The following is a 24,947-nucleotide window of genomic DNA, read 5'->3' on the forward strand; positions in this document are numbered from 1 at the left end:
TTTCCTTTCAAGCTCTGCTCAGTCCCTGATTTATGCCATCTTCTACTACTCTCTGCCAGTTTGATGCCTGCTTCCTATCAAACATCTACAACGGATGGGGCAGAAATGTCTGTTTTTCTTGTTTCGTAAAGGCATTGTGTAGGTATGTCACAGAGCGTGGCCTCACAGTTCACAATTTGTTCCTTTGTACTTATATATACCCCTGCCAAGGTCAACACTTCATGCATTTGATGTGGTGTGCTCTGGAACTCAGAACCATACCATAAGAAAATCCTTAAGGAGTCCCAATACTCTTTCCTGATTTTGCTGTAAGACTAAGAACGAAAGAAAAGTTGGGCAGGCCAAATTGCCTATCTAGTCCACCATCCTGTTCTTACAGTGGCTAACCAAATTCCTGCAGAAAACCTGCAAGCAGGATCTGAACACAGGCACACTTTTTACCCCACCCATGGATTCCAGAAAATGGTATTCAGAAGCATTACCAGTGCTTTTTTTCTAGAAAAATAGGTGCCGGTACTCACCATGAAGTTGTTACAGTAAGTTAAGTTTTTAACAACAACAAGGTGCCGGTACTGCATACCCTTGAGTGCCCCCTGAAAAAAGCACTGAGCATTACTGCCTCTGACTAGCCTACCCCAGGGATTTCTTTAAGTTTTTCTGCAATAGATTTAGCTAGTAATAAGTGTGTGAGTGATATTTATAGAGACAGGTGCAGTTAAAAGCAGAGGAGTGCAGTGGCTGAGGGGTTGTGTTTCATTGCAAGAAACCAAGGTTTAAATCATGATCTACTTATAAAACTCTGGGTGACCTTAGTCAAATGACTGTCTCTCAGCCTAACCTGGCTTCCAGGGTTAAGAGCAGCTTAATCCACCCAGAAGAAAGGGAATATCCAAATGTAACTGGTAATTGTCCACTTGGATTAGTTCTGATGAGAAATTAAAACTTTAAAAAAAATATATTGAGAGAAATTGTTTATGAGGACAGCTTGAATGTGTGTGCATATCAGTGAATTTCTTTTTGAAAATAAATGATTTCTTTTTTAAAAATTGTCTTAGTCATACAATCAAATATTTTTCTTCTCTATACTTTGTCTTACTTTGTTGTTGTTGTTTTTAATTTTGTTGAACAATGGCATATTTATGATGCGATATTTGAAGAATGGTTGTCTGGTGGGAAACAGCTATTTTGTCCACACTGGAAGCTGTGAGATTTAAATGCTTTTTAAAATATGTATTTTGCTTTTAAGTATTAATTAATTTAAAGGTGCAGGATGCTTCTGATTGATGACAAATATTCAGCTGTGGACAGAAAATAGTATAGATGCTCTATATCGGTTTGGAATTTAGAAGGCAAAGAAATAGTGTCTATTAGTACAGGCTTGGGTCCTTTTATGCCCATTTTAGTGCAGGTGTGGAGGGACTGTAGCATTTAAGCCAGTGAAGCCATAATGTGGCTCCATACGTGCATGGCCTTTGTGATTTTTAGTCCAACGCTGGCTATAGAAACACTAGTTGTGCTGTGCATTGCTATATATCAATACTTCAAGCTAAGTGAAACAATCATAGGCGTAATAGAGCCAACCCTCCTAGGAAATCAAGATGTTCTCTATGTTTCATTAAAAAGAAAAAGAAACTAGGGCACAGTTAAAAGTAACACCAGGTCATCTGAACAAGCAAAAAATCTTCCCTCTGCTCTTTCATTTCCCAAATAGGAAGAACAAACATTCCAGAACAAATATGTCAGTTTCTCAGTTCTGTAAGAATGAATCTCCCTCAAACCACAGAGTAACATTAATGAAACACTGAAAGTGAAAGGATAATATTATGCTGATGGTTCTTAGGTTCTGAAATGCAGGTAAGGTGTGTAACAGAAAACTTGTCAAGTGCTTCAGAGCAGCTTTTTAGCTCCTCCAAAGCAACCCACCTCATTTCAAAACCCAGGGTTTTTTCCAAATCCAATGCACTCCATTTGACATTTTTACATTTCCTTGGGTTCGCATTGTCACAATCCGATTCAGTTTATTAATTGTGTTACCTAGTGGCCATAGCAAAACCAAATGCTGTAAATTGCCGCACTCTAGTATGACACTTTAGCAATGGAGCTGAAGGTCAAACTATGCAGGAAGAAGAGCACTCAGTTCTCAGTGGTTCACATTAGGTTTGATGAGACAAGGTACCAAGTATTGCCTGCCAGAACAATTATAGACATGCATGTTTATTGTCTCTCTTCTTCTTCTTCTTCTTCTGGCAAATGTATGAACTGTTGCTTCTTAATGAGAAGGAAACCTCACTCAAGTATAGAAAGGCTGGAAAATGGCCCATGGTGAATGTGCTGAACACAAGAATGGAGGAAACTATCAGACCTGAATGTGGATTGAAGCTCTGGGTGCTTTCTGAATGATAGGAAATAACCTGTTATTTTTAAGACAAGTGGTACTCGCCATTTCAACAGTGTAGCTTTCACTGTTCTCCAAAGGTGCTTTGAGAAAGATCATAGAGAGCTGCTTTAAGCTCTCAGTACTGACAAAACTGCCAAGCATGGGCTCTACCAATGAGCCATGACCCTTCCCAAAGTGTGTCTGACGTTACCTTGTGCTCCATTGTGATAGCTGAACACCAAAAGACATGTTTCTGCTAAAAGAGAAGTCATATGCATATTCTTGTTAGAAAACACTATACGTGGGACTCAATCAATGTGTTAATTAGCACTGTGTGAGAAGCGTGAAAATGTTCAAATATGCAATAAAATTTAGGAAAAAACACTTCAGGGCATGTGTAAGGTGTGGTTTTCATTAGGGAACTTTTTTAATTGCAAAAAAATGGTCTGTGCATCTGTCTACTAATAGATTGCAGACCTTTATGCAACCACGAGAAATACAGGGTATCTTTTTTTGATATGTGAATACCTTTATGAGAAGAGAGAAGAGTCCCTGATGTGAGCTATTCTATTCATGAGCATTTTTATGAAAGAAAAATGTGGTAGAAAAAATACACTGTCTTTTATCATAAACACTTATTTATAGATGGTATACAATTAAACAACTTTTAACACATTACATTGCAATCCTAAACAAGTCTGCTCAGAATCCTATTGAATTTACAGGGGTAAATCCTAGGGAAATGGAGTTAGGATTTCAACCTCAATCTATGTTTATGTTATTTTAATTGTTCTGAATTGATCTGAGAGAGAGAGGGCGCGTAAGCCACCTTGCCATAAAATGTTTGGTTTTTTCATCTGCTTAGGAAAGTTTTCTTAACATTTAAAGGGGGGGGATCACTGATTTCCTTCTGGTGTGCATACCAGTTCTGTCGCCCGCAGGGGTAAGGCAGTTCCCCCTTTCAGTCTCCATGGGCAGTCAGTCAGGGAGCCTTTCTGCGGAGCCTCACAGTAGTGGTTTTAATTAATGCCATCTATGACAGTGGCTTCTGAGTTGTGAATGCCAGATGCCTTAAAAACTCACACAGAGCTCTAGCTCTTTCCACATGGTCTGCCAGGCAGCAGTTGGTTAGCAACAATATTCATTCACTTAACTTGCAGTTAGCTGGGAGTAAGCCACACAAAATGTAGCGGGGCTTACTTCTGAGTAGACCTGCTTAGGACCACACTTTCCAGAGTCTCAAAAATCCTGGAATGGTGACTTTGAGAGCCATGAAGGCTACATTATTTATAAATGTTCTCCTTCTGGCAACAGAAATCCATCATCCAGTGATTTCACAATTTAAACCAAAAAATATTAAGATCTGCCTTCTTAAGTGTAGACCAGAGCACCAGAAGCACAGTTGACCCATTTTGGAGGAATTCGGACTGATTAATACTTTATAAGTGGAAGGCAGTGAAACCAAATGCAAGCTTCTTGGATGTAAATTTCCATTTCAATGATTTTTCCCCTTAGTCCTACTTTTGCACATGCTTTCCTTATGTCAGCTCCCTTTGTTCCTTCCAGCTCCCATTTCTGTACAATTTAGCCTTTTCCCTCATAACTGACTTCTGACCTGAAACCTGACCTCTTCCTGCTTCCCTGTTTCTCTGCCTCATGTGAATCTTTCAGCATCTGGAGAAGGCCTATCACTTCTGTGCTCCATACAGTGTCTGGCAGACATCAGCTACTAAATACCATAGACCAGGGCAATTCCATGGTCTAGTTAAAGTAGTTTGTGCTATGCCAGGTCCTAATTGTAGTATAATGCAATCCTGTGCTCAACCAGCAGGAAAGTCAGAAGCACAGCAATGAAATGAGAGCAACACTGACAGCCACTAGCACAGCATCCCTGGAAACATCATCGGCATGCATCAATCATGAGCTCACTTGCCAACAATGTCACCCCATATCAATTGATATCTAGTGATGCTACCCTACACAGCACACCCTCCCTTCTCTGTTACAGACACAAACCAAACCAGAGCTAGGCAATTAGGAAGAGGGAATGACCACACCAGCCCATGATGACCACCATGGCACAGTGGGGAAGAGAAAGCAACTGCTGCTATTAGGAGAAATTGAGGAATTACTTCTTTGTGAATTCAGATACAACTTGACCTGATCCACACTAACCTTCCAGGCTAATCTGCTCAACAGACCAACTCTGTCCTTTGGATTTCACATTTCTCTTGTGTGCAGCTCCTAATTCAAAAGGCACACCAGAGCGGTTTGAGATACTGTGCATTTAGCACTGTCTATTTTGTGGGAAAATGCATTCAAGGTTACATATTGAAATGCACTTTTTTTTGCCGATTTTACTTTTTAAAAAAGAAAACAATAATTGCAGATCAGTGCAGAAGCAAGAAAGAATGGACTTATGACAAAAGTGACACAGACCAGAAAGAGGCAGAACCCCCAACCTCCCCTTCTCTAGAGCCTGGGATCTTTGGCTTTCTTCTAAGAAAGCCAAAAGGCAGGCTCGTGATGCAAGTCTTTGTAGTGTACTGAACTGGCAGTCAGAACAGGAATGCACTAGAACCAGTAAGACCTTGTTGTTCAGGTAAATGGACTTCATTGCCCAGTCCAGTCAGGAAGCCTTTTATAGCCATCACTTTCCAGGAGCATACATACATACATCATTTTATTTGCAGGCCACCTTCCTATAGTTCAAGCCATGCTCAAGGCGGCTTTACAATATGAAAAAAAATCCATAATTATGAACATAACAAAAGTAGTCATAAACAATAAATAAAACATCAAAAAGTACACAACCAAATTAAACAACTCCACACAACTCATAGTAAGTACTGAAATAAAGATACAGCAAATTAGCATCAATAACAGCAACAAACCCTCCCCCCAACAAAAACCCCTAAACAATGCCCCAATGCAGTCCAAGAGTCTGTTCAGCAGTCTCAGCTTTTGTAGCTGGAGTCCTTCTGTGCCCCACCCTCCCAGGTCAGGTGGAAAAGGCAGGGAGCAGGTCTCCCAGGACTCCCAGGACTCGCAGTCAAGATGGCAGGCCTCAGGGAGGAGCTGGCAGGCCAGAGCCTGAGACTACTCCATGGCCAAGCTGCATTTCTGATAGCTCATCACATGAGCTACTTCGCTGTCAGATGCTGCTGTTTGTAGCCTTTGACGGGTGCACCACACACCATGTTCCCACTTGTGCAACCTGCATGCTAGGGACAAGAAGACATAGTGCCACATGCCCATGTGAAATTATAGTTTCCTGGCTCAGTCTTAAATGCCCCTGGAGGTGTGTTGTGAATTCCAGCCTCCATTGCAGCAGGGAGGACAGGGAGGGAACAGGTGGAGAATAGTCAGCTGGGACTGTTCATTATAATCACAGTGTTTTAAATTTCATCATCTCTTTTATAGACAACATGGGGAATGAATGAGTCTTGAGTGATCATAAGGTTCCTCCTGATATTTCCCTTATCACAACCACAGTCTGCCCACTTTTTAACCTCCCATGTTGGTCATGCATGAAGGTCCTGCAGACATAGCACAAGAACAAATGGTCCATTCATCCCAGGATGGTCTACAATGTTTGGTCAATAGCTCTCCAGAGTTGGAGACTGGAGACATTCTATGACTGGGAAGTCATAGAATCATAGAACTGTAGAGTTGGAAGGGACCCTGAGGATCATCTAATCCAATCCCCCATAATGCAGGAATATGCAGCTGTCCCATAGGGGAATTGAACCTGCAACCTTGGCATTATCAGCCCCCCAACTGAGCTATCCATGCATTCCTACCTGGAGATGTGGGGGAATGGACCTGGGACCCTCTGCATGCAAAGCAGGTACTGTACCCAGCTCTTCTCCAATGATGCCACCAAAATGCATGGGAATTAAAAGGACCATTCCTGTCCTTGTCTAGGGCCTTAAGCAGGGAATGAGATTGTTCTGCTGCTCCTATGGAAAAAGTGTTTTATAACTAAACTGCAATTCCAGTAGAATATAATTCTGCTCCCCCCCCCCTTAAGGCAGGCATGGTCTTTTTTTATGTCACGTAATGATTAAGAGGAGGTCTGCCCAACGTCTGACCTACCAATGCAGCCACCAGTTATGTATGTTAACCCACTAGAGGGTCTTCCGCCTTCTGCTTTTACTGCCTGCCTGGAACTGGGATTTGTCAAGCATCTGGCAGGCCACAGCGCACCACTGGTAAGCTACGTTTGGCTTGGTCAGCCACCAATGTGCAAACCTGATTTAAAGAGCATTTCTGTCCCACTGCACAAAGCAGGGCAATATAATTAAAAAACACATTTCTCAGCACTCAAAAATGTCAAGCTCACTTGGCAGTGCCAAAAGGATATATTTCCCTTGGAAATGAGATCATGCATACATTTAGCCATATTCCATATTTTTCTCCTTATTGCATTAATTTGTGCATAGATATTATTTTCTTCAGAATCACCTTGTAGACTGATAGCCAGCCATGAACAACTATCACACAGCAACACAGAAAGGTTTTTTGGTCTCAATGTTTAAATTAAAAATGATGCCAGGCATTACGCCGGAACTGCATCAGAGGCTTACATTTGTTGAAAACCAAAATGCATCACATAAAAAACTAGGGAGGAAAACAGAGATTAGGGCAAATAATGAAGTGCTACAAAATCCATCAACAAGCAAAGGTAATAATTTAATCTTTTTTTTTGCATTAATCTGCATATGTATAGATTCAGCACAGCCTGTAACACTTCCACAATCTGCCACATGCAAATTGTCATATGCACAGCAATAGAAGTGCTTGATTAGAGGACTCCTTTGTGCTCCGGCGCCAATCTGCATGCACAAGTAAATGCCTGACGGGCTAAAGGGAAGTGTGCATTGATATTTTAAGATTAATGGCATCTGCTATCTAGAATAAAATGAAACTCAATTTCCTTCCCCATATTAATGAGAACCATCCTAAGACTACTTTTCACACACACTCTGCTTCTTACAGCTAGAATAAATAAATAATGGCCAGCAAGAAGTAAGGGGTCTGCATCAGATCTGGACAATCAAGAATCAAAGTGAGCCACTTTGGAGAGATTCAGGGCTTGTCTGAGAGCTTATCCACACTTACCTTTCCTCTGCTCTTACCAGGACGATCCATGATTTAAAGCTCTGTGTCTGTGGTCCAGAGTTTTCCCTGCAAAACCCCACTTTTGAAGCTCAATGGAGGCAAACATCAATCTATGGAAAACCTGAACTGACGTTTGCTCTGATTGAGCTTTAAAGAGTGAGTTTTTGCGGGGAAATCTCAGGGCAACAACATGGAGTGTTAAAGCACAGACCTCTGCGAGAAAGAGTGGAGCAAAAGGTGAGTGGGGATAAGTCCTGAGTTCAAGTGGGATTTCTCGAAGGCGCCCTAAACTGAAACAGGGATCTCTGAAGTGGCTCTGATATTAAAAAACCTTTTAATTTATTTAATTTATTAAAAAAAACCTCCACAGCAGATCTGTTAAAAAGTGACATTTCTCTCTATGCTAGCCATTGAAGACACACACCAAGGCCTATTTTCTGACTAACAGAGAATGATTTCAGCAGGACTTTCCAATCCCAGAGCTTGGAGAATGGACACCAGCTTGTAGTTGTCTGTTCTGCATCTGTGCTGGTTCTGCTACTAATGCTTGTATGGAAATGCTGGGCATTCAAGTTCTTCTGCCCCTGTGCCACACACCATGTACCCATTCCTGTCAAATCAGCTTTTTCACTTCATTTCTTTAAGTCTTGCTGCTAGCTGAGCAGAACAGAAGCCTGAGGCTGTGAGTCCCCTCCCTTAATCAAAACTCAGTACCTTACACCTAACATTCTGAATTTTTGCAGATTACTTTCCTAGGGGAGCCTCTAGAAAATTGATGCCCACAAAATCAAAGGGAGGGAAATAATTCCCATTTAGCTCTTCCTCTGTCCTCCTGCGAAATCTCTATGTGGGACAAGAAGCTACAGTTAGAACTGGATATGGAACAACTGATTGGTTCCAAATTGGGAAAGGAGTACGGCAAGGCTGTATATTGTCTCCCTGCTTATTTAACTTATATGCAGAATTCATCATGCGAAAGGCTGGGCTGGATGAATCCCAAGCCGGAATTAAGATTGCCGGAAGAAATATCAACAACCTCAGATATGCAGATGACACAACCTTGATGGCAGAAAGTGAAGAGGAATTAAAGAACCTTTTAATGAGGGTGAAAGAGGAGAGCGCAAAATATGGTCTGAAGCTCAACATCAAAAAAACGAAGATCATGGCCACTGGTCCCATCACCTCCTGGCAAATAGATGGGGAAGAAATGGAGGCAGTGAGAGATTTTACTTTCTTGGGCTCCATGATCAGTGCAGATGGTGACAGCAGTCACGAAATTAAAAGACGCCTGCTCCTTGGGAGAAAGGCGATGGCAAACCTAGACAACATCTTAAAAAGCAGAGACATCACCTTGCCAACAAAGGTCCGTATAGTAAAAGCCATGGTTTTCCCAGTAGTGATGTATGGAAGTGAGAGCTGGACCATAAAGAAGGCTGATCGCCGAAGAATTGATGCTTTTGAATTATGGTGCTGGAGGAGACTCTTGAGAGTCCCATGGACTGCAAGAAGATCAAACCTCTCCATTCTGAAGGAAATCAGCCCTGAGTGCTCACTGGAAGGACAGATCGTGAAGCTGAGGCTCCAATACTTTGGCCACCTCATGAGAAGAGAGGACTCCCTGGAAAAGACCCTGATGTTGGGAAAGATGGAGGGCACAAGGAGAAGGGGACGACAGAGAATGAGATGGTTGGATGGTGTTCTTGAAGCTACTAGCATGAGTTTGACCAAACTGCGGGAGGCAGTGGAGGACAGAAGTGCCTGGCGTGCTCTGGTCCATGGGGTCACGAAGAGTCGGACACGACTAAACGACTAAACAACTGTCCTCCAAAATCAACTTTAAAGGCACTAGCACAAAATCTTCCCAGACTGATTTGTCCATAATGTGGAAGTTTCTTATCAAGGAGCACTTCTCTCACGCAAGCTATTTTCATATAAAATTGCCCACAAAACAAAAGAGGAGAGTAAGTAGATCCTTTTTAACCACCCAAAAACAGTAAAGGACACCCGTGCAGGAAAACCACTACAGCTTTCCTTTTAGAATTTGGCAGGATTCTCAAGAACACCTCAAAGGTGCTAATAAGTCTGAAATTTCATCCAGTTCTGCAGAAATATTTCTTTTTAAGTTATAGACAGTGCAGGGTGGAGGAGTTGAATAAAATTCAAATGTGAACTGCACATAACCCCTTGTAGAGAAGGCTGGAGTCATGCTTGCCCAAATTAGAATTCAAATCTAAACCTTAACTGAATCAGACAACTTCTGAAGCATTTTGGACTAAATTGGGCTGCTCACTGATGTGCTAAATCAGGGCCGAAACCAAACCTTGTGCTCAGTGTACACCCCTAGCAGAAGGAACAGCTATTAAGTTTTTGAAGATCTCTGCAGGTCTCATTTTTAGCCTTTAGTGCCTATTGACCAGAGAAGGAAAGCCCTGCTGGCAGTGAGATGCTACAGAAGAATATGGCTGCGTCATGTTCAAATAGCTGGTAGCATCTGGTAAAATGACAATCAGATGTGGTGACTTTACCTCAACATGAACACCCCAAAGCAGGCAGTTGTTCAGGGAACTGGTCCTATGACTAGTGTATAACAAGGGCTGCAGATATTACAGCCACTCAATTGCTCTTCAGTAGAGCGATGGCAATAATGATGGATGAACCTGAGGGATTTTTATCTAACTATTTCTTTCTTAATTCTATAGTTCAGTGATCTTGATAATAGGTCTAATTTACAGTGCTATACAAGCCAACACAAATGGGAACTGCCACTCTGTTCATTCATTCTTAGGGTAGCCCCATTATTGGAAGGCCCATAATTTAGTGGCAGAGCATCTGCTTTGCATCCAGAAGGTCCCAAGTTCAATCCCAGGCCTCTCCTGGCAGGGCTGGGAAAGATTTCCTGCCTGGCATCCAGGAGAACCACAGCCATTCCTGAGCTAAATGGGCCTATGGTCTGAGACCCCAGGGTATAGGGCGGTATATAAATTCTAAGCATAAGAAGGCAGCTTTCTATGTTCCTGTGCCCCATACAAAACAGGACATTTGCAAGTGCCTTCTGATTTTTTTCATATTCTATATAGTAGGGCTCCCCAGAAACCAGTTGGCTCAGAATGTGTGGGCTCGTTCTGCCATAGCAGTTTGATCCATAGACTAGAACTAAGCTCCTTGGCACATTCCCCTTCTTCCTTCATCCTTCCATTTTGCTCCTTTTGCATTTATTCTGTAGTTCACAACACACATCCCCTCTTGGTGTCAGCCATTCTCTTTTCTGCTTGCTACAGATTACTGCTCCAGTACTCCCCCTCACACACCCCTCTGAGACAGACTATCCATGTCATTTGCCAAGTTTCAGCCAACAGCAAAAGAGGAACCCACCAGTGTGAATGCCTTCCTTGCTACAAGAGGCAAGAAAAGGTTTAAATGCCTTTTCATTCATTAAGCATATTTTCTTGAGCACCAAATGCAGGCAGTTCCTGAATCCAGTCAGAGGATTCAGAGGAGGCACATGCAGCAGCAGGGTGTTTTCTTTTAAACGCAGCAACAGATTTCATTAAATGCCTTGAAGCAAGGATGCCCGGTGATAGGCATTTGCAAAGACAGATGCAGAGATCCTCTCACTTTGTAACTTGACTGTTGCTTCCTTTCGAAATAATGCACTCCCTGATGTGCAGCTGCAGGACAAAGTTGCACGATAACCTGGCAAGATTAGCTGTTTGTGATTTCTCTTGACTCTATGGCTTTATTTGTCTTCTTCAGCGCAGGCTGACATTCATTCTCTCTCTCTCTCTCTTTCTCTCTCTCTTCTTTCTTTCTCTCATGCACACACACACACATATAATGTTGATGGGTAAAATATAGTCAGGCATGTGTTCTCTGATTCTTCTCTAGACCCTATAAATGTGAAGCAACAATGTCCATAACTATCAAATGACATCAAACTTGCCTTGATCTAAAATGCTAAAAAGTTTTTTACAAATGTGTTTGTGGTAAAAGGTAAAGGGACCCCTGACCATTAGGTCCAGTCGCGGACGACTCTGGGGTTGCACGCACATCTCGCTTTACTGGCCGAGGGATCTGGCGTTTGTCCGCAGACAGCTTCCGGGTCATGTGGCTAGCATGACTAAGCTGCTACTGGCAAACCAAAGCAGTGCACGGAAATGCCGTTTACCTTGCCACCAGAGTGGTACCTGTTTATCTACTTGCACTTCGTGCTTTCGAACTGCTAGGTTGGCAGGAGCAGGGACCGAGCAACGGGAGCTCACTCCATTGTGGGGATTCGAACCACCGACTTTTTGATTGGCAAGCCCAAGGCTCAGTGGTTTAAACCACAGCGCCACCCGCGTCCCACTGTATTTGTGGTACCTTACCCAAACTGGATCACTGTTATCACCTAAATGGCTACTGCATACTTGCACAAGCTAAAATAAACTGACTGAAACATCTGTGTTGTCAGAATAATGTAAAATTAATGTATAATCCCTACCCCCTCCCCAGAACCAGAAAAAGCTGCATATTTACCAAGGTAAAAGATACAGTGGTGTCTTTAAAATATCTCTTCTGGGAAGCAAGATCAATTTCCTACAGAGTGTTTCCACCTGTGGCCATAGGACTATAGCCAGAGCAATGCCTACTCAGAGTGGACTCAGTAAAATTAATTTACATGACTAACTTGTCTGTTGATTTCACCTGGTCTACTCTGAGTAGAACCTAGTTGGATACAACACATAATCAAAAATTAGTTGCAATATAGCATTATCCTATAATGCATCCATGGTGAAACATTATTTGTTTATTTCACATCCCTTTCCATCTTTTTTGGGAATTCAAGGCAGCTCCCTTAGAACCCCTAGCGTCCTTAGGTGGCTTTGCATCCCAGCACTAACCAGATCCAGATCTCCTGAGCTACACAATGTGCCCTCAGACTACTCAAAAACACAAATTCCATTTGAAATCTCAAGAAAAACTTACTGGATTTTTCCTGAGATATCCATATGAATGCTGCACCCCAGTCTAATATTTCCAACACATATTTCTGTGTGGTTATTTTTTCATTGCAGAAAACCCTCAAAATTTGCCCCAGGAGGGGATAAGGCCTGTGTGGAATACTGTAGGGGAAAGGATCTGATGAAGCCAGGAAACCAAATAACTAACCTATTTAGAAGATTCATTAATGTATCCCTGTTTGGAACTGAGCAACAGCAACTGATCACCAGCTGAAACATATGTGAAGTGGGAAGGTGAGCTCAAAGCGAGTTTAGCATCAGACTATGAGTCAAGCCACACACACACTCACACACCTTATATTGCTATATTAAGGGTATTACTACTAAACTATTAAAAAAATAAAATCTGGCGCTTTTTTTCCTGGTCTGAAACAGGAATAATGCTCAGACTTTAACATGTCTCATCTCTTGGAAACAAGTAGTTTAAAAAGGAAGCATTCTCTGCTCCCAATATAAGCACTAATCTCCTCCAAAAGTCCAAGGATATTTGGTTGCTTAACTGTCTTTCTGGAGATGACTAATCATGGAATGCTTTCAGACATGAGACTTAAATCACCACTGAAGCATCTCTCACGCTGTTTATGTCAAGTCTGATCATTAAGATTGAGAGCACTTGACTTGCGAGGAAGCATTCTGGCCAATGTAGGCTTTGCATCCACACTGCAAAGCACTGAAACAAGAACTACTTAAGACACCTCATGTGTGAAAATGCCGTTCCTATGTACAAAACACTAGTGCAATTTAACAAAAGGAAACTCACATCAGGACCAGATATGGGCCACATCAAGTTTAAACTGAACATTTTTCTCTAAAGAATCACAGCGCAGAAGAATGGTACACTCTCTTATCAACAGTTATACAGTTCAGAGTGCCACTAGACGAGGTGTGAGAGATCTGTGATCAAAATCTCCCACTCTGTTTAAATTTAAAACCACCCGTGGTGCCATCACATCACATCAGAGCTGTGGCATTGTGGAAGTGGGTGGCTGATCCCTTTTTCAATCTGAATAATCTCCCCCAACTATTATTTGACCCCTGGGGAAACATCAGATACCAGTATTATTCTTGTATGTTTTCCCCTACAGGACAAACCACATTTGGTATTTGGGGAAAACAGCATGAGGGATTGGAATAACTTGCCTCTGCTAGTACTGTTGCACTGACCCAATTTTCACCCAATGCAACTTCTTTTAACTTTTTTCGGGTGATCTAATTGTGATCCAGTTGTGAATGTCATATCTAGTCTAACACAAAGTTGTTCTTAAATCAGCAGTGAGGGTCAAATCAATAGTCTTTCATTATCTCCTGTCCAATGGGCAACTCCCATGGCAAAACCATAAAACAATTAAGTACAGTATATCTTTATTGTGAATTGTACAAAATGGAGAGGTACTTAAATTCTAATAGATCTTTTACTGATGCTTATATAACATATAAACAAGAGAACCCCCAAGACAGCAAACTGAAGAGAGGTGCATCCATTCTCACTATCCTTGGGGCATTTGCTTTCCTTCTTTTAAAAACAGGATAGTGATTATGATGATGATCTCAACACCTTTTGTAGTTTACAGAAAGAAGCGTCATAATCTTGTTGGAATTTTGGAGAGTAGAAAACCCCAAGAATATTGCAAATTCAGTATTATGTCTTCCTTAATTAGGTTTCATTGGGATCCTAGATGGAACTATGTAAGTCCCACCAAACTTTCAATTAAACATGCATGGGATCAGGATGCACATCTTACATTGCAAATACGTTGGATGTAAACAAAAATGTCCACAGCAATTGTATCTGTAAAACATTTATGATGGTGCACAGTCAGAAGTCAGCATGTTGCAAAGCAGACTTGAGCCCCAAATCCCAAAAATATCATAGTAGAAGGGGAAGGTTACTTTTAAATTACTTCATGCTAAGGAATATTTTCACTTTAAAAGGGCAGCTTATTGAAAGATTTTGCAAGCAGTATATGCAATTACTAGTGAAAGTATCATACCATTCGCCTAGGCTTTATAGCATGCACTGATTTTAAAATACATTTAGCAGAATGATTCATTGACCCCATTTACTTTTGAGGAGGAAATAGCATATGTGATAAATAAAGAATAGTCTTCTCCTTCACCTGCCACAAGATCCAGCTATATCCACAAACAGTGTTGTAATTGAGTGCCAGGAGTATACAACAACTGGAATGAGTTACAGTTATTTTATTCCTAGGTTGCCACAGAATGAACTCCATGAATACTTATTCCCTTTTCTTAACACATTTCAAAAAAAAACAGGCTGGTTCCACATTTTGAATAGCTAACACCACTCTAAGTCAAATCACCTATGACTAACTGAAGGCTGCCTTATTTCATGAGTCAAGTCTATACTTGTAATTTGTTTCTTTCAGTTATTATTTGATCACAAAAAGTTCATGAAAAATTCTATTTGTTATGACAAAAAGACATTGAAAACCTCAGTATAACAGGAAATTCAAAAGGCAATGCTTAAGAAGTCCAAATTTTGCATGTAAAAAGTCAGTTATTATTTAAACAGATATCAAAGTAGAACATTTCCCCTAGTGGACAACTTTAATTATTTTTTATCTATTTGTCATGATCTAGCTATAAGTTATTGCTTATATTTTCTAATAACATTTCTCCCCAATTCCTTCACTATAGTTTTAAAGTATAGTAAACTTCTTCCTTGTAGTCACTAAAAGATAATATTATCTGGCAATTCACAAAGCATCAACACATTATGACTATTAATTCTTTTGGATACTTGCACGCTAAGAGATCTTTGCCCACATCAGTTCATTTTATGAAATATGTAACAACAATATTTTTGGCTCTCATCCTTGCTGCCCGTCTAGTGTCTAGAGATAGCAGATTTCCTAGGGGTCAAATGCCCATATTTTATTTTTAAAAACAACCTTGGTGCTCACTAGAGCAAAAATACAATTGACATGAAAGACATCTTTTTCTCTCTCCCTCTCTTCAAGGCAAGCCTGCAGAACTTGCCTCATCGAAAATCTATAAACTTCATTACTGAGCTGGCACTTTTCTTTGAGAATGATTTGTTCATGCCATTATTAACTTTGCCTGTAGATTTCCACATCTGCTACCTACTTAATTAGATATGAAAGACTGCTTGAAATTGGAATTATTCAGTCTCTGTGAGGAAGAGGTAAAAAGGTTGGTTTAAGTACAAAGTAACACTACACATATCAAGTATGTGTGAGTGTGGGTGTGCATGTTTCCTCTTCTAGATGTTCAACTTCTATCTCAAGAGCATGGATTCAGAAGAGCTGTTAGCTAACAGTTTCACTCTGTCATGCTTAAATATTTAGTCTTTGGGGAGTTAGCTGTCCATGATTCAGGAGAAAAGTTGATTGCTAATAAAAGACCAATAGAGGCTTGTCCCACTGATGGGAAGATGAATATTCCCCAAAAAGCTTTACTACTACTACTACTACTACTACTAATAATAATAATAATAATAATAATACAAATACACCCTAAGCAATGTATAGGTACAGTACAGCTCTCTTATCTTTTCTAAAATCATGGATAATTAATGGTCTGAGAGCTAAAATTAATGAGATGAGAGCCAAAATGTATCTATTATATATGCTTGTTTAGCAAAGCTCATTATACTATAGGAAAGTTCTGTGGGGAGCTGTCTATGGTTGTAAGAGAAAGTCTAGTTCAAAGCAAAAGGAAAGAAGATACCATAAGTAATGTACACATCTAACAGAGTTAAATGGTTTCGACTTGAACCTTGAAGTAGGATCAAGACCCTCTTCTATTCTGATATGAAGTCACTCCTTCATAGCAGCAGTTTCTCAGAATTGGAATAATGTTGCCAATCCTTTAGGGTTAAAGTTGGATTGAAACTACAAAGTGATTTATACCTGAAATGCTCTACAAGAGCAATTAATAATATGAGCTTCTCTTTTTATACCCACCTTCTGTATGGACAGCAGACACATAGGTCCAGTTGTAACGTTTGACTATGTCGAGCATGGCTCTGGCTTGCAGAATGTCCGACGGAACTACCCTCAAGAAATATTTGTACAAAGTTTTGTCACTCAGGTCAATACTGGTTGCAGAATATGCAATCTGGGGAATATCAAAGAGCTGAAGCAGATTTTGAACCTGGATGGCCACAGAACTTGATCCTGGGCCGATGACACCAGCAATGGGCTTTTTCTCCCTGACCTGGTGGTGATACGCAGGGTCAGGCAGGCAGCGGCCAAGAGCATCTTTCTCATCTCGAATGGAGATCAAAGAGTCCCTTATGAATTCAATACTCTGCTCCAAGGCCACAGAGGAGTGCCAACAGGAATCTCGGATTTCACTGCCTAAAGTGATGTTGGGCAGCAAGACTGGGTCTGAATTAATTATATCCAGAGTGTGAAACATGGCCTCAACTCTCTGGATGCCATATTGCTCTCGGATCTCACCACATTTTCTTTCGGGCACCTTCTCAGCTGGAGGTTGGTGATGAACAGAAAAGAGGGCTCCTATGATGACATCACCATCCATTCTGGCTACTGATCTTTGGGAGGAAGCACCTGAGATCAAAACCTTCCTGCCAGCATTCTTGGGGAGAAAGTCCATCTCCAGGAAAATCGCAGGGAAGAACACCAGCAGCACCCCTATCATCTTGTTGCAGGAAGCCATCCAGATTCTGGCAACCAATTTCACGGGCTCTTCCTGCCTGCACATTGTTAAAGATATGAAAAAGGCGGCAGATTCGCTCCACTGTTTTACTTCTCAAGTGCCTCCGAAACCCATTACAATGTGCCCTTAAAGCAAATCGCCTGGAGGGGCAAAGAAGTCATCCTAGGAGTGAATTGTAGCCTGTTGACATAGGAAAAAAGAACAGAACACATTGACCAACTGAAAATATGTCAAAGCAGAGCTCAGTAAAGGTCATTTTCTTCATGAACATCTCTCCCCACCTGCCTGGAATATTAGCAGACACCAGATCAAATGGATCCAAATAGCAGGTTGTCTTTCGATTTCAGATCTCAAGGAGAGAAAGCAGGGAGAGAGTAACAAGGCACAGTTATACTACTGAGACCAACACTGTGTAGGTGTGAGTGTGGGTGTCTGCGCGCGCGCACACACACACACACACACACACACACACACAATAAAGTAGTGATGCCTTGTTGCATGCATGCATATGTAATATACGAAGAATCTTGCATTTATAAACAGAGTGCAGTGTGTGACTTGATATATTCATTTATACCTAACCACCTCCATGTGCAGAAATTGGTATCCCTTATCTACTAAGGCAAAATGCTGTTACCTGCATTCTGACACATAAAGCAAAGAAAAGCCTTTACAAGTTTGAGAACTTCCTTATGTCTTTAATTAGATTTAAAAAAAACAAAAACCCTTCATTATTAAGTCAAGAACAAGAAAACTATGCTAGTTTAAACATCTTGAGAAAGACGGGGTGTGTGCGCTTCTGTGTAGAATCTTCAGAAAAGAAAATGTCATTTAAAGGTCAAGACAGAATTCTTAAAAACCCTTACAAGATACAGCCTTTCCCAGCTAGATTAATCTTTGGGTTTTGAAAGGGGGAAAGCTGTAGTTGGACAAAAGAGACAACTATGCAAGCTGTGGGAAATACATATTAGTTACTAAGGCAACCGCAGGCAAAGTCCTGATGTGCTTTTCTGGCACCGCTTGCTTTTCATGCAGACTTTGGGCAGGAGAGGTGACAAGCCAGGCGGCTAGAGTTTAAGTAGTTTAATGCGATTTAAAAGGCGATCGGCCGCTCGTTGGAGATAATTGCTGATTGGAAAGTCGGGTATGCTTCGCTTCGCTCGGCTGCCTTGGCTCCCTGTTGCACGGGCAGGGATTGCTATGGATTTCAGCACCCTGGACAACGTCCACGGCAACCCGATCCCTAGCGAGTTCCTCCGTTCGGTGCAACAGAATCTGCAGCCCATGCCGCGCTCTTTGCCCCAATAACTTCTTGCACCCGTTGCTTTGGTCTTTTGCACCCACCGACCCACCCACACACTACTATCCAGTCCCCGAAAACACATAGTAGAAATACATACAGAGAATTCCAGTTGCAGCAGCCTCTTCTCCCCACCCTCTCTCTGAAAGGCTTTTAATGGAATGAAGCGCTGCTGGTGGGTTTCTATGAAGCAAGCCAGATTTCTAGTTGCCACCTCCCCCCACCCACCTTCCTTCGGTCTTTCTCCCCATTATCTCTGAAGGACAGGAAAGGGGAGAAAGGCGAGAGATGAAAGCGGGCAGAAGGACCGTACTGTGTGAAGCAAGTGCCGATTCTCCCTGCGCACGCACAAACACACACATCTACGGAATCCAGAGAAACTGGTCACAGGAAGCCGAATCCGTTTGAAATCTAATGGAGAAGGAAGGTCTTTTTGTCTGGCTCTCTTGCCTGCAACGTTATGGTTCGCGCCGGTCCCTTTTGGAGGATGAAACTCAAGACCTACCTGAATCCGAATCGGTGAGACTGGTCGTTCCTTTCCGTGTCCGAGGCGTTCATTGCCAGTTCTCCTGTTCACATTTCCCTTTGCCACAGTCTGGTACAGGCGAATCGAAGGAGATGGGCTGTACGCGACTGCCCTCTTTCTTCAACGCTGTTTTACCGCATGAAGGAGGGAAAGGGGAGGGGTGTGTGGAAACAGGTCATTCCAGGCTCATCTATTATCTCATGCATAAAGATCAGTCATTCTTTCCCCTTCTTCAACCAGCTCTCGGCCCCCCTCCCTTTCCATATATATGCATATATATGTTGGTTTGGACTGTATTTCAATGCCTTAAATTCGTTACTTCCCAGTCACACAAGCAAGTATAAGAAACAGGAGAGAGGCTGGTTTCAGAGGTATAGACAGACATGCACATTTGCATCCTGCTGCGAAGATTTCTAACACTGCATTTGAAGATTTAATTCTCCAATTACTATTGCATTAAAACCCTGCCAGAACAAAGCAAAATCCCATGAATTGTCTAGAATGGAAATTTTTTCCAGCTGAATCTAAAGCTTGCATGCTAAGAGGCATGTAAGATTAAAATAATACCAGGCTGAAAAAGGCAATTGACCCGCTTGCTACACAGACTGAATTAAAGGACTCTAGTGTTTTAGTTTATTATATGAAAGTTAAAGTTAGAATAAGACCCCACTGGGAATGCTAGACGCTTTCAGGGCTGATAGTTGCCCTACTTCTGAAAAGGCAAAGACACCTTGTGCAAAGAGACGACTGCAAGAATCCAAGGACCATTTTTTGTGGGCTTATTTACCATGGTTTTCTACCTGTATTATCTCTGTTACCTTTACACAGTTCATTTATGTGTTGCATTGTGTTTACATTAGTTCCAGTATTATTTTTTAAAAAACAAAACCTGTGGACATGTGAGCTTTACGATATGTTTTCGGTAAAAAAGGATAATCTTCCTTCTGCCTGAAGGACACCCAAGGTAATGTGCATCCCATAGAAACCAACTCAACAATTAAAACAATGGGATTTAAAGTAACTGATGAAAGATCATGGCTAAAATAGCTGCATAACCATTTGCAATGCAAGGAAATGTGTTTTTAAAATCCATTCTAAGTCTAAATCTCATCACTGAAGTGGCCTGACATCTCTTACTGAGAATCAGACTCCAAAGCTGTAATGCCACCTGGGGGAGCCTTCTTGCCTCAAGCCCCACAGTGTCATTTCAGGAAGGAAGCCTAGTGTAAGGTCTCACCAGCTTATTTCAAAGAACAGGGTTCGTATGTGAGAAGACATTCCCAGAGGTAAGGTCAAATTCATTGATGAAATCAAGAGAGACCATGAAGCTACAACAGGGGACAGTGAATCAATCTTTTGCAGAACCAACACATGAATGGCGGCTTATGAGTTAATTGTTTCCCACATAATGGGATTAAGATGTATCTGGCTAGAGTTTCAGACTGGTTTGTGCTTTATCTTTGGAAACTTATTTTAAGAGAGGGAAATTCTCCCCTGAGGAAAAAGTGAGAGTTGCTTAATAAAAGCAATGAAGAAATCCAGGATTTTAGAACACATGTGATTGGACAGCTATGCTCCCCTCTCAAACAAATGTTAGCAGCAAAGGCGAGAATTTCTATCTTTGACTATGAAGTCAAACATCTCTAGCCAATGAGGTGGAAATAATCTAGTATTTTTAATCTCTTTTTGAAATTTGTTGTTGTTGTTGTTGTCATACAGTACCTGTGTTGTTTTAAAATACATATATTGCAGGTAGGTCAATTACACACATACATCTTATGCTTTTGACCTCAGCATTCCATAGGTTCTGGAAGTTCTCAGCTCATAGAAGCTCACACCTACACATCTATAGACATATGGAGTCACCTGAGTAGGTAAAAGTCATACCATAGCAACATACTTCTGAGTGGCCTTATTTGACTTCTAAACTGACAGGCATGCAACAACCCAATTTTAATATCCAGTGAAGGATGCTTTCTAGAACATCCATGATTTGCAGAACAACAAAAGCACCTTTAATACTTGAGGGGATAAGCTTCTGCTCCTTAGGAGGATGGCTCAGGAGCCATAGGATGCTGCTAACATACCCCATTTCACCAACTTGGACAAGATACCCATTTGATCTACACAGCTTCAATTCTGAGTCCTGTCTCATCCCTCCACTCCCTGGTAAAAGTGGGATCACCTCCCTCACACACAGCTTGATAGCACTCCAAGACCACGACGTAGTTTTTACAGAGCCAAATATGGATAGTTGTTTCCCATCTTCACAATAGACTGAACCATTTTGCTGAGACTGAGAGGCAGAACTGCCAGATCAACTATTACCTAGAAACAATCTGGTGTTTCTGGGATATGGCCAATCTGCATTACTAACTCAGTTCCAAAGGATATATCTGTGAACGTATAGAAGTATTATAATAAACTGCAGTATGCCTAGAGCATGTAGACTCCTGGAAGTCCAGCAAAACTCATGAGAATGAGCAACAGGTTTAAGATTATAATGGGAATCTCTAGCATGATTTGGGGAGATAGGAATATCCTTAAGGCAAAACAAGTAATAGTTATTTTGCTTCCTCCAAAAAGATTATTGATAAATAGAAGTTTTAAAACACTTCTCCGCAGCAATACAGGAAGGCTGAATGACCTCACATATTATCTTCAACTGAAATATAAATTCCATGATGTTATTTCATTAGCATTATGAATTCCATATACCCTTTTTAAAGTAAGCAAATCACACAGACTTCCCCAGAGATTCAGCCAATAGGGAGTTTTCATCTCATGGTGGTTTCAAGCATCTTCAAATGTGAAATATATCTTAATGCATAATCCGGCACCTTGAGACACATTGTGTGTTTTCAATGCTCTTCAGGGGCTTTAGTCTCTCTCAAGCAATGCATAGTTTATGTTCATCCAGATGTACTACCTCGTGAATTGCCTGCATTTGTCACAGTATTTTATCCATCCCTGTATCTATATGCCAGCCCCTGAGTGTGAAGGACTAGATGTGGTAGAGGTTCAATCCAGATTAAACAGAAATTGTTGATGATTCGTGTTTGAGTTTGCAGTCTGTCTTGGATAGAGTTGAGATTCCTGTGAAAGATCAGGTACTTAGCTTGGGAGCATTCCTTGATGCATTGCTGTTGGATAGGCAGGTAGCATTGGTTGCGAAGAGTGCCTTGTCCCATCTTTGGCTAGTTTGCCAACTAAGAACTTTGCTTGCCACAGTCATTCATGCACTAGTGAAAGGGAAGCCAATGTGGTACCTTCTAGGTGTATGCAGAAGGGTCATAGCTCTGTAGTAGAGCATCTGCTAGGCACACAGGTCCCACCTTGAATTTCCAGAATGTTAAGGTAGGCCTGGAAAGATCTCACCCTGAAACTCTGGAGAGCTGCCACTAGTTAGTGTAAAAAAAAATACTGGGCCAGTTTGACTGTTAATCTGACTTGGTTTGAGGCAGATTATTATGTTCTGTTGTTGGACTCCAACTCCCATCAGCCACTGGCAGCATGGTCAATAGTCAGGGATGATGGGAGTTGGAGTCCAACGACATCCAGAGGGCACTATATTGGTACTGATGTAGTCTCATCCTCTACACTGGATTACTGTGTGGGGCTACCCTTGAAAAGTGTTCAGAAACTGCATTTGGGACAAAATGCTGCAGCCAGGTTGCTGACAGGTGCTAGCATTTTGATTCCAATTTGCCCATTCTGAGATGTGTCTCCTGTGGTTCATTTAATGAATGTGACAGAATCCTGAGCTTCTTTCAAAACCCAAGTTACTTTCATCATTAAGGGTAATTTCACTTTAAACCAAGAGCCTGGTGTGGATGATATTCTGCCCTGGGCATATGAGACTATCCAAAGGGCTGCCAATTTGAGAATCACAACTAATATATGCTGTATGCTACTAAACTTTACTGCTAAGTGCAAAGGTAGCCCAACAAACCATGAAGATATGATGCTCTGAAATGAACACAGAACTCAATGAGTTATTGGAAGCCATGCGAGCATTTTAAAATAAGGCTGCAGTTCTAATAATGCCACTGAAATTGATTAAATTTTCCATGTGTAGGGAGGGTGTGGAAGTTTGCCACAGGTTTCATTTAATATATTTGCATTAATGACAATAAGAGGGGTGGCTAAGCCACAGCCCTCTAGCTGTTGCTGAAGTACAACTCCCATCATCTCTGACCATTGGCCATGCTGACTAGGGCTGATATACGGTAAGTTGTAGTTCAGCAGCAGCTGGAGGATCACGGGTGGTGCACTCCACACAGCCTGTTATCTTTTTTTACATATATTGGCGCTGGCAGTCTGGAGAAGGTGCAATAAAGCTCATGGATAAAGCTGGCAGCCAAGCGAAATAGTGCATAGCTGGGCTGACAGGTGGGTGGATTGGGAGCTGAAAGCCAGCAAAGCCTGTAGGGAGAGTCTGAAGAAAGCTTGATTTTTACCCAAAGGATGGGTTGTCAAAGCAGAATCAGAGGCGTTTTAAAGTGCCATTTGGAATCAACATTGGCCCCTTATGTCACCTTACCTCTGCTGACTAAATATCTACAGAACTGCCTTCTGGCTATTAGCAATGATGGCACTCAAGCGGCAACAGAGATCAGGCCAGCCACTCTCTCTTCTGGCAGCCTGCCATGAAATATATCTGGGACTAGTTATCAAAGTCCCTCGTTCCATATTGTTGACATCGAACAACAAAACCCCATTTGCTGCAAAAGTTAGGACTTATTCCCCCTCCTATCCCCAACGAATGAGTAACTTTAGCACAGAAGAGAATGGCTGCATCAAATATTTAGCAGCTGCTCTTTGCACCCCTCAGTATCCTGCCATATCTAGTTTTTCATTTCTATATATTGCACAAATGTATCTTAGCAGAATCACAAAAGTCAGAAAGGGTCATCCAATTTCCCTACATTCCCTACATTCCCCTATTGTCTCCTACAATTTAAAAAGGCTTATGTTGTTGTTGTTTAAGTGCTGATTTAAAAGGCAAAACAAACAAAATAAAATATTGGGAATTTAGAAAGGGTTATGAGAAAAAAGCACGTTGACATGTTGGAATTGTGACTGATATGAACAGCATAACCCCATTAAAAGTCCTTCATCTTCACTTGTGGAATGTGCCTCGACCCTCTAACATAACTCCACTCTGAGCTTAATATGGAAAAGTCTCAGATAGGTCTGTCTTGGGTCATATGTGAACTGAACACCAACTGCCTTGGGAGTTCTGGCTAATCATGGACCATGCAATCATGCACCACCTCCTGAAGCACCTTGCTCTGCTCACAAGTCATTGACTTAGATCCTAAGGTTGCAACCCTAACGATGTCTACTCAGAAACAAGTGCTCTTTAAATTAAAGGGGCTTACTTGCAGGTAAGTGGGATTTGGAGTGCAGCCTAAGCAAGCTTCTGCAGGTGGGAGTGTCATGTGAGTGGAATTCTGATCATGAGACTCTCTCACTAATGGAAGTGGAAAAGTGACTTTCAGTAAACTCCCTTTTCCCCTTGCCAATCTGCCGCAGAGAGTTATGAATGGTGCTCCACAGCAGCATTGCGCAACTGCTGGGGAAAGGAGAGATGAGCAAAAAAAAGACATACCACCCCATACTCTGCTAGATACCAGCTCCCTCCATGAATGTAAGCAGCCCTTTCATTAGCAGAGGACTAGTTAAGATCCAAGTTTGGTAGCTAAAGGGTTTTTCAATGCACACTTAAATCTTAGGGTCATAGTGTTCTTACAATATCCAACAGAGAGAAGCTTGGATAGATAAGGCTGGTTGGCTCACACTGGTAGAGCTTAGATCACAGCAATCTTGAAGGTGCACAAGATAACACTAGTTTTTTTATGAGATAGAAGAGAACCACATACTTGAATTAATGTGCCTATGCAAAAATGTCCCTTATTTGTAAAGCTAAGGCATTAGAAGGAAAGCTAG

The 24,947-nt window shown here is 41.6% G+C and overlaps 1 protein-coding gene across 5 annotated transcripts in view; it reads right to left on the reverse strand.

The window, feature by feature from the left end:
• The window catches only part of GRM1 (glutamate metabotropic receptor 1), a 169,621-nt gene that overhangs the window by 140,852 nt on the left and 3,822 nt on the right, over window positions 1-24,947 (reverse strand). For 3 of the 5 annotated variants that reach the window (XM_082215208.1, XM_082215212.1, XM_082215211.1), the window contains exons 2-3: window positions 18,975-19,121; window positions 16,452-17,349 (exon numbers count right to left, since the gene is read on the reverse strand). In XM_082215208.1, the coding sequence (XP_082071334.1) occupies window positions 16,452-17,214 (763 nt within the window). In that variant the 5' untranslated portion in view covers window positions 17,215-17,349; window positions 18,975-19,121. Of the gene's footprint in view, window positions 1-16,451; window positions 17,350-18,569; window positions 18,933-18,974; window positions 19,138-24,947 lie in introns of those variants that run through there. The other 2 variants (XM_082215209.1, XM_082215210.1) reach the window with 2 other exon arrangements.

The sequence above is a fragment of the Podarcis vaucheri genome, assembly GCF_965113315.1.
Source record: "Podarcis vaucheri genome assembly, chromosome: 3".
Taxonomy (NCBI): Eukaryota; Metazoa; Chordata; class Lepidosauria; order Squamata; family Lacertidae; genus Podarcis; species Podarcis vaucheri.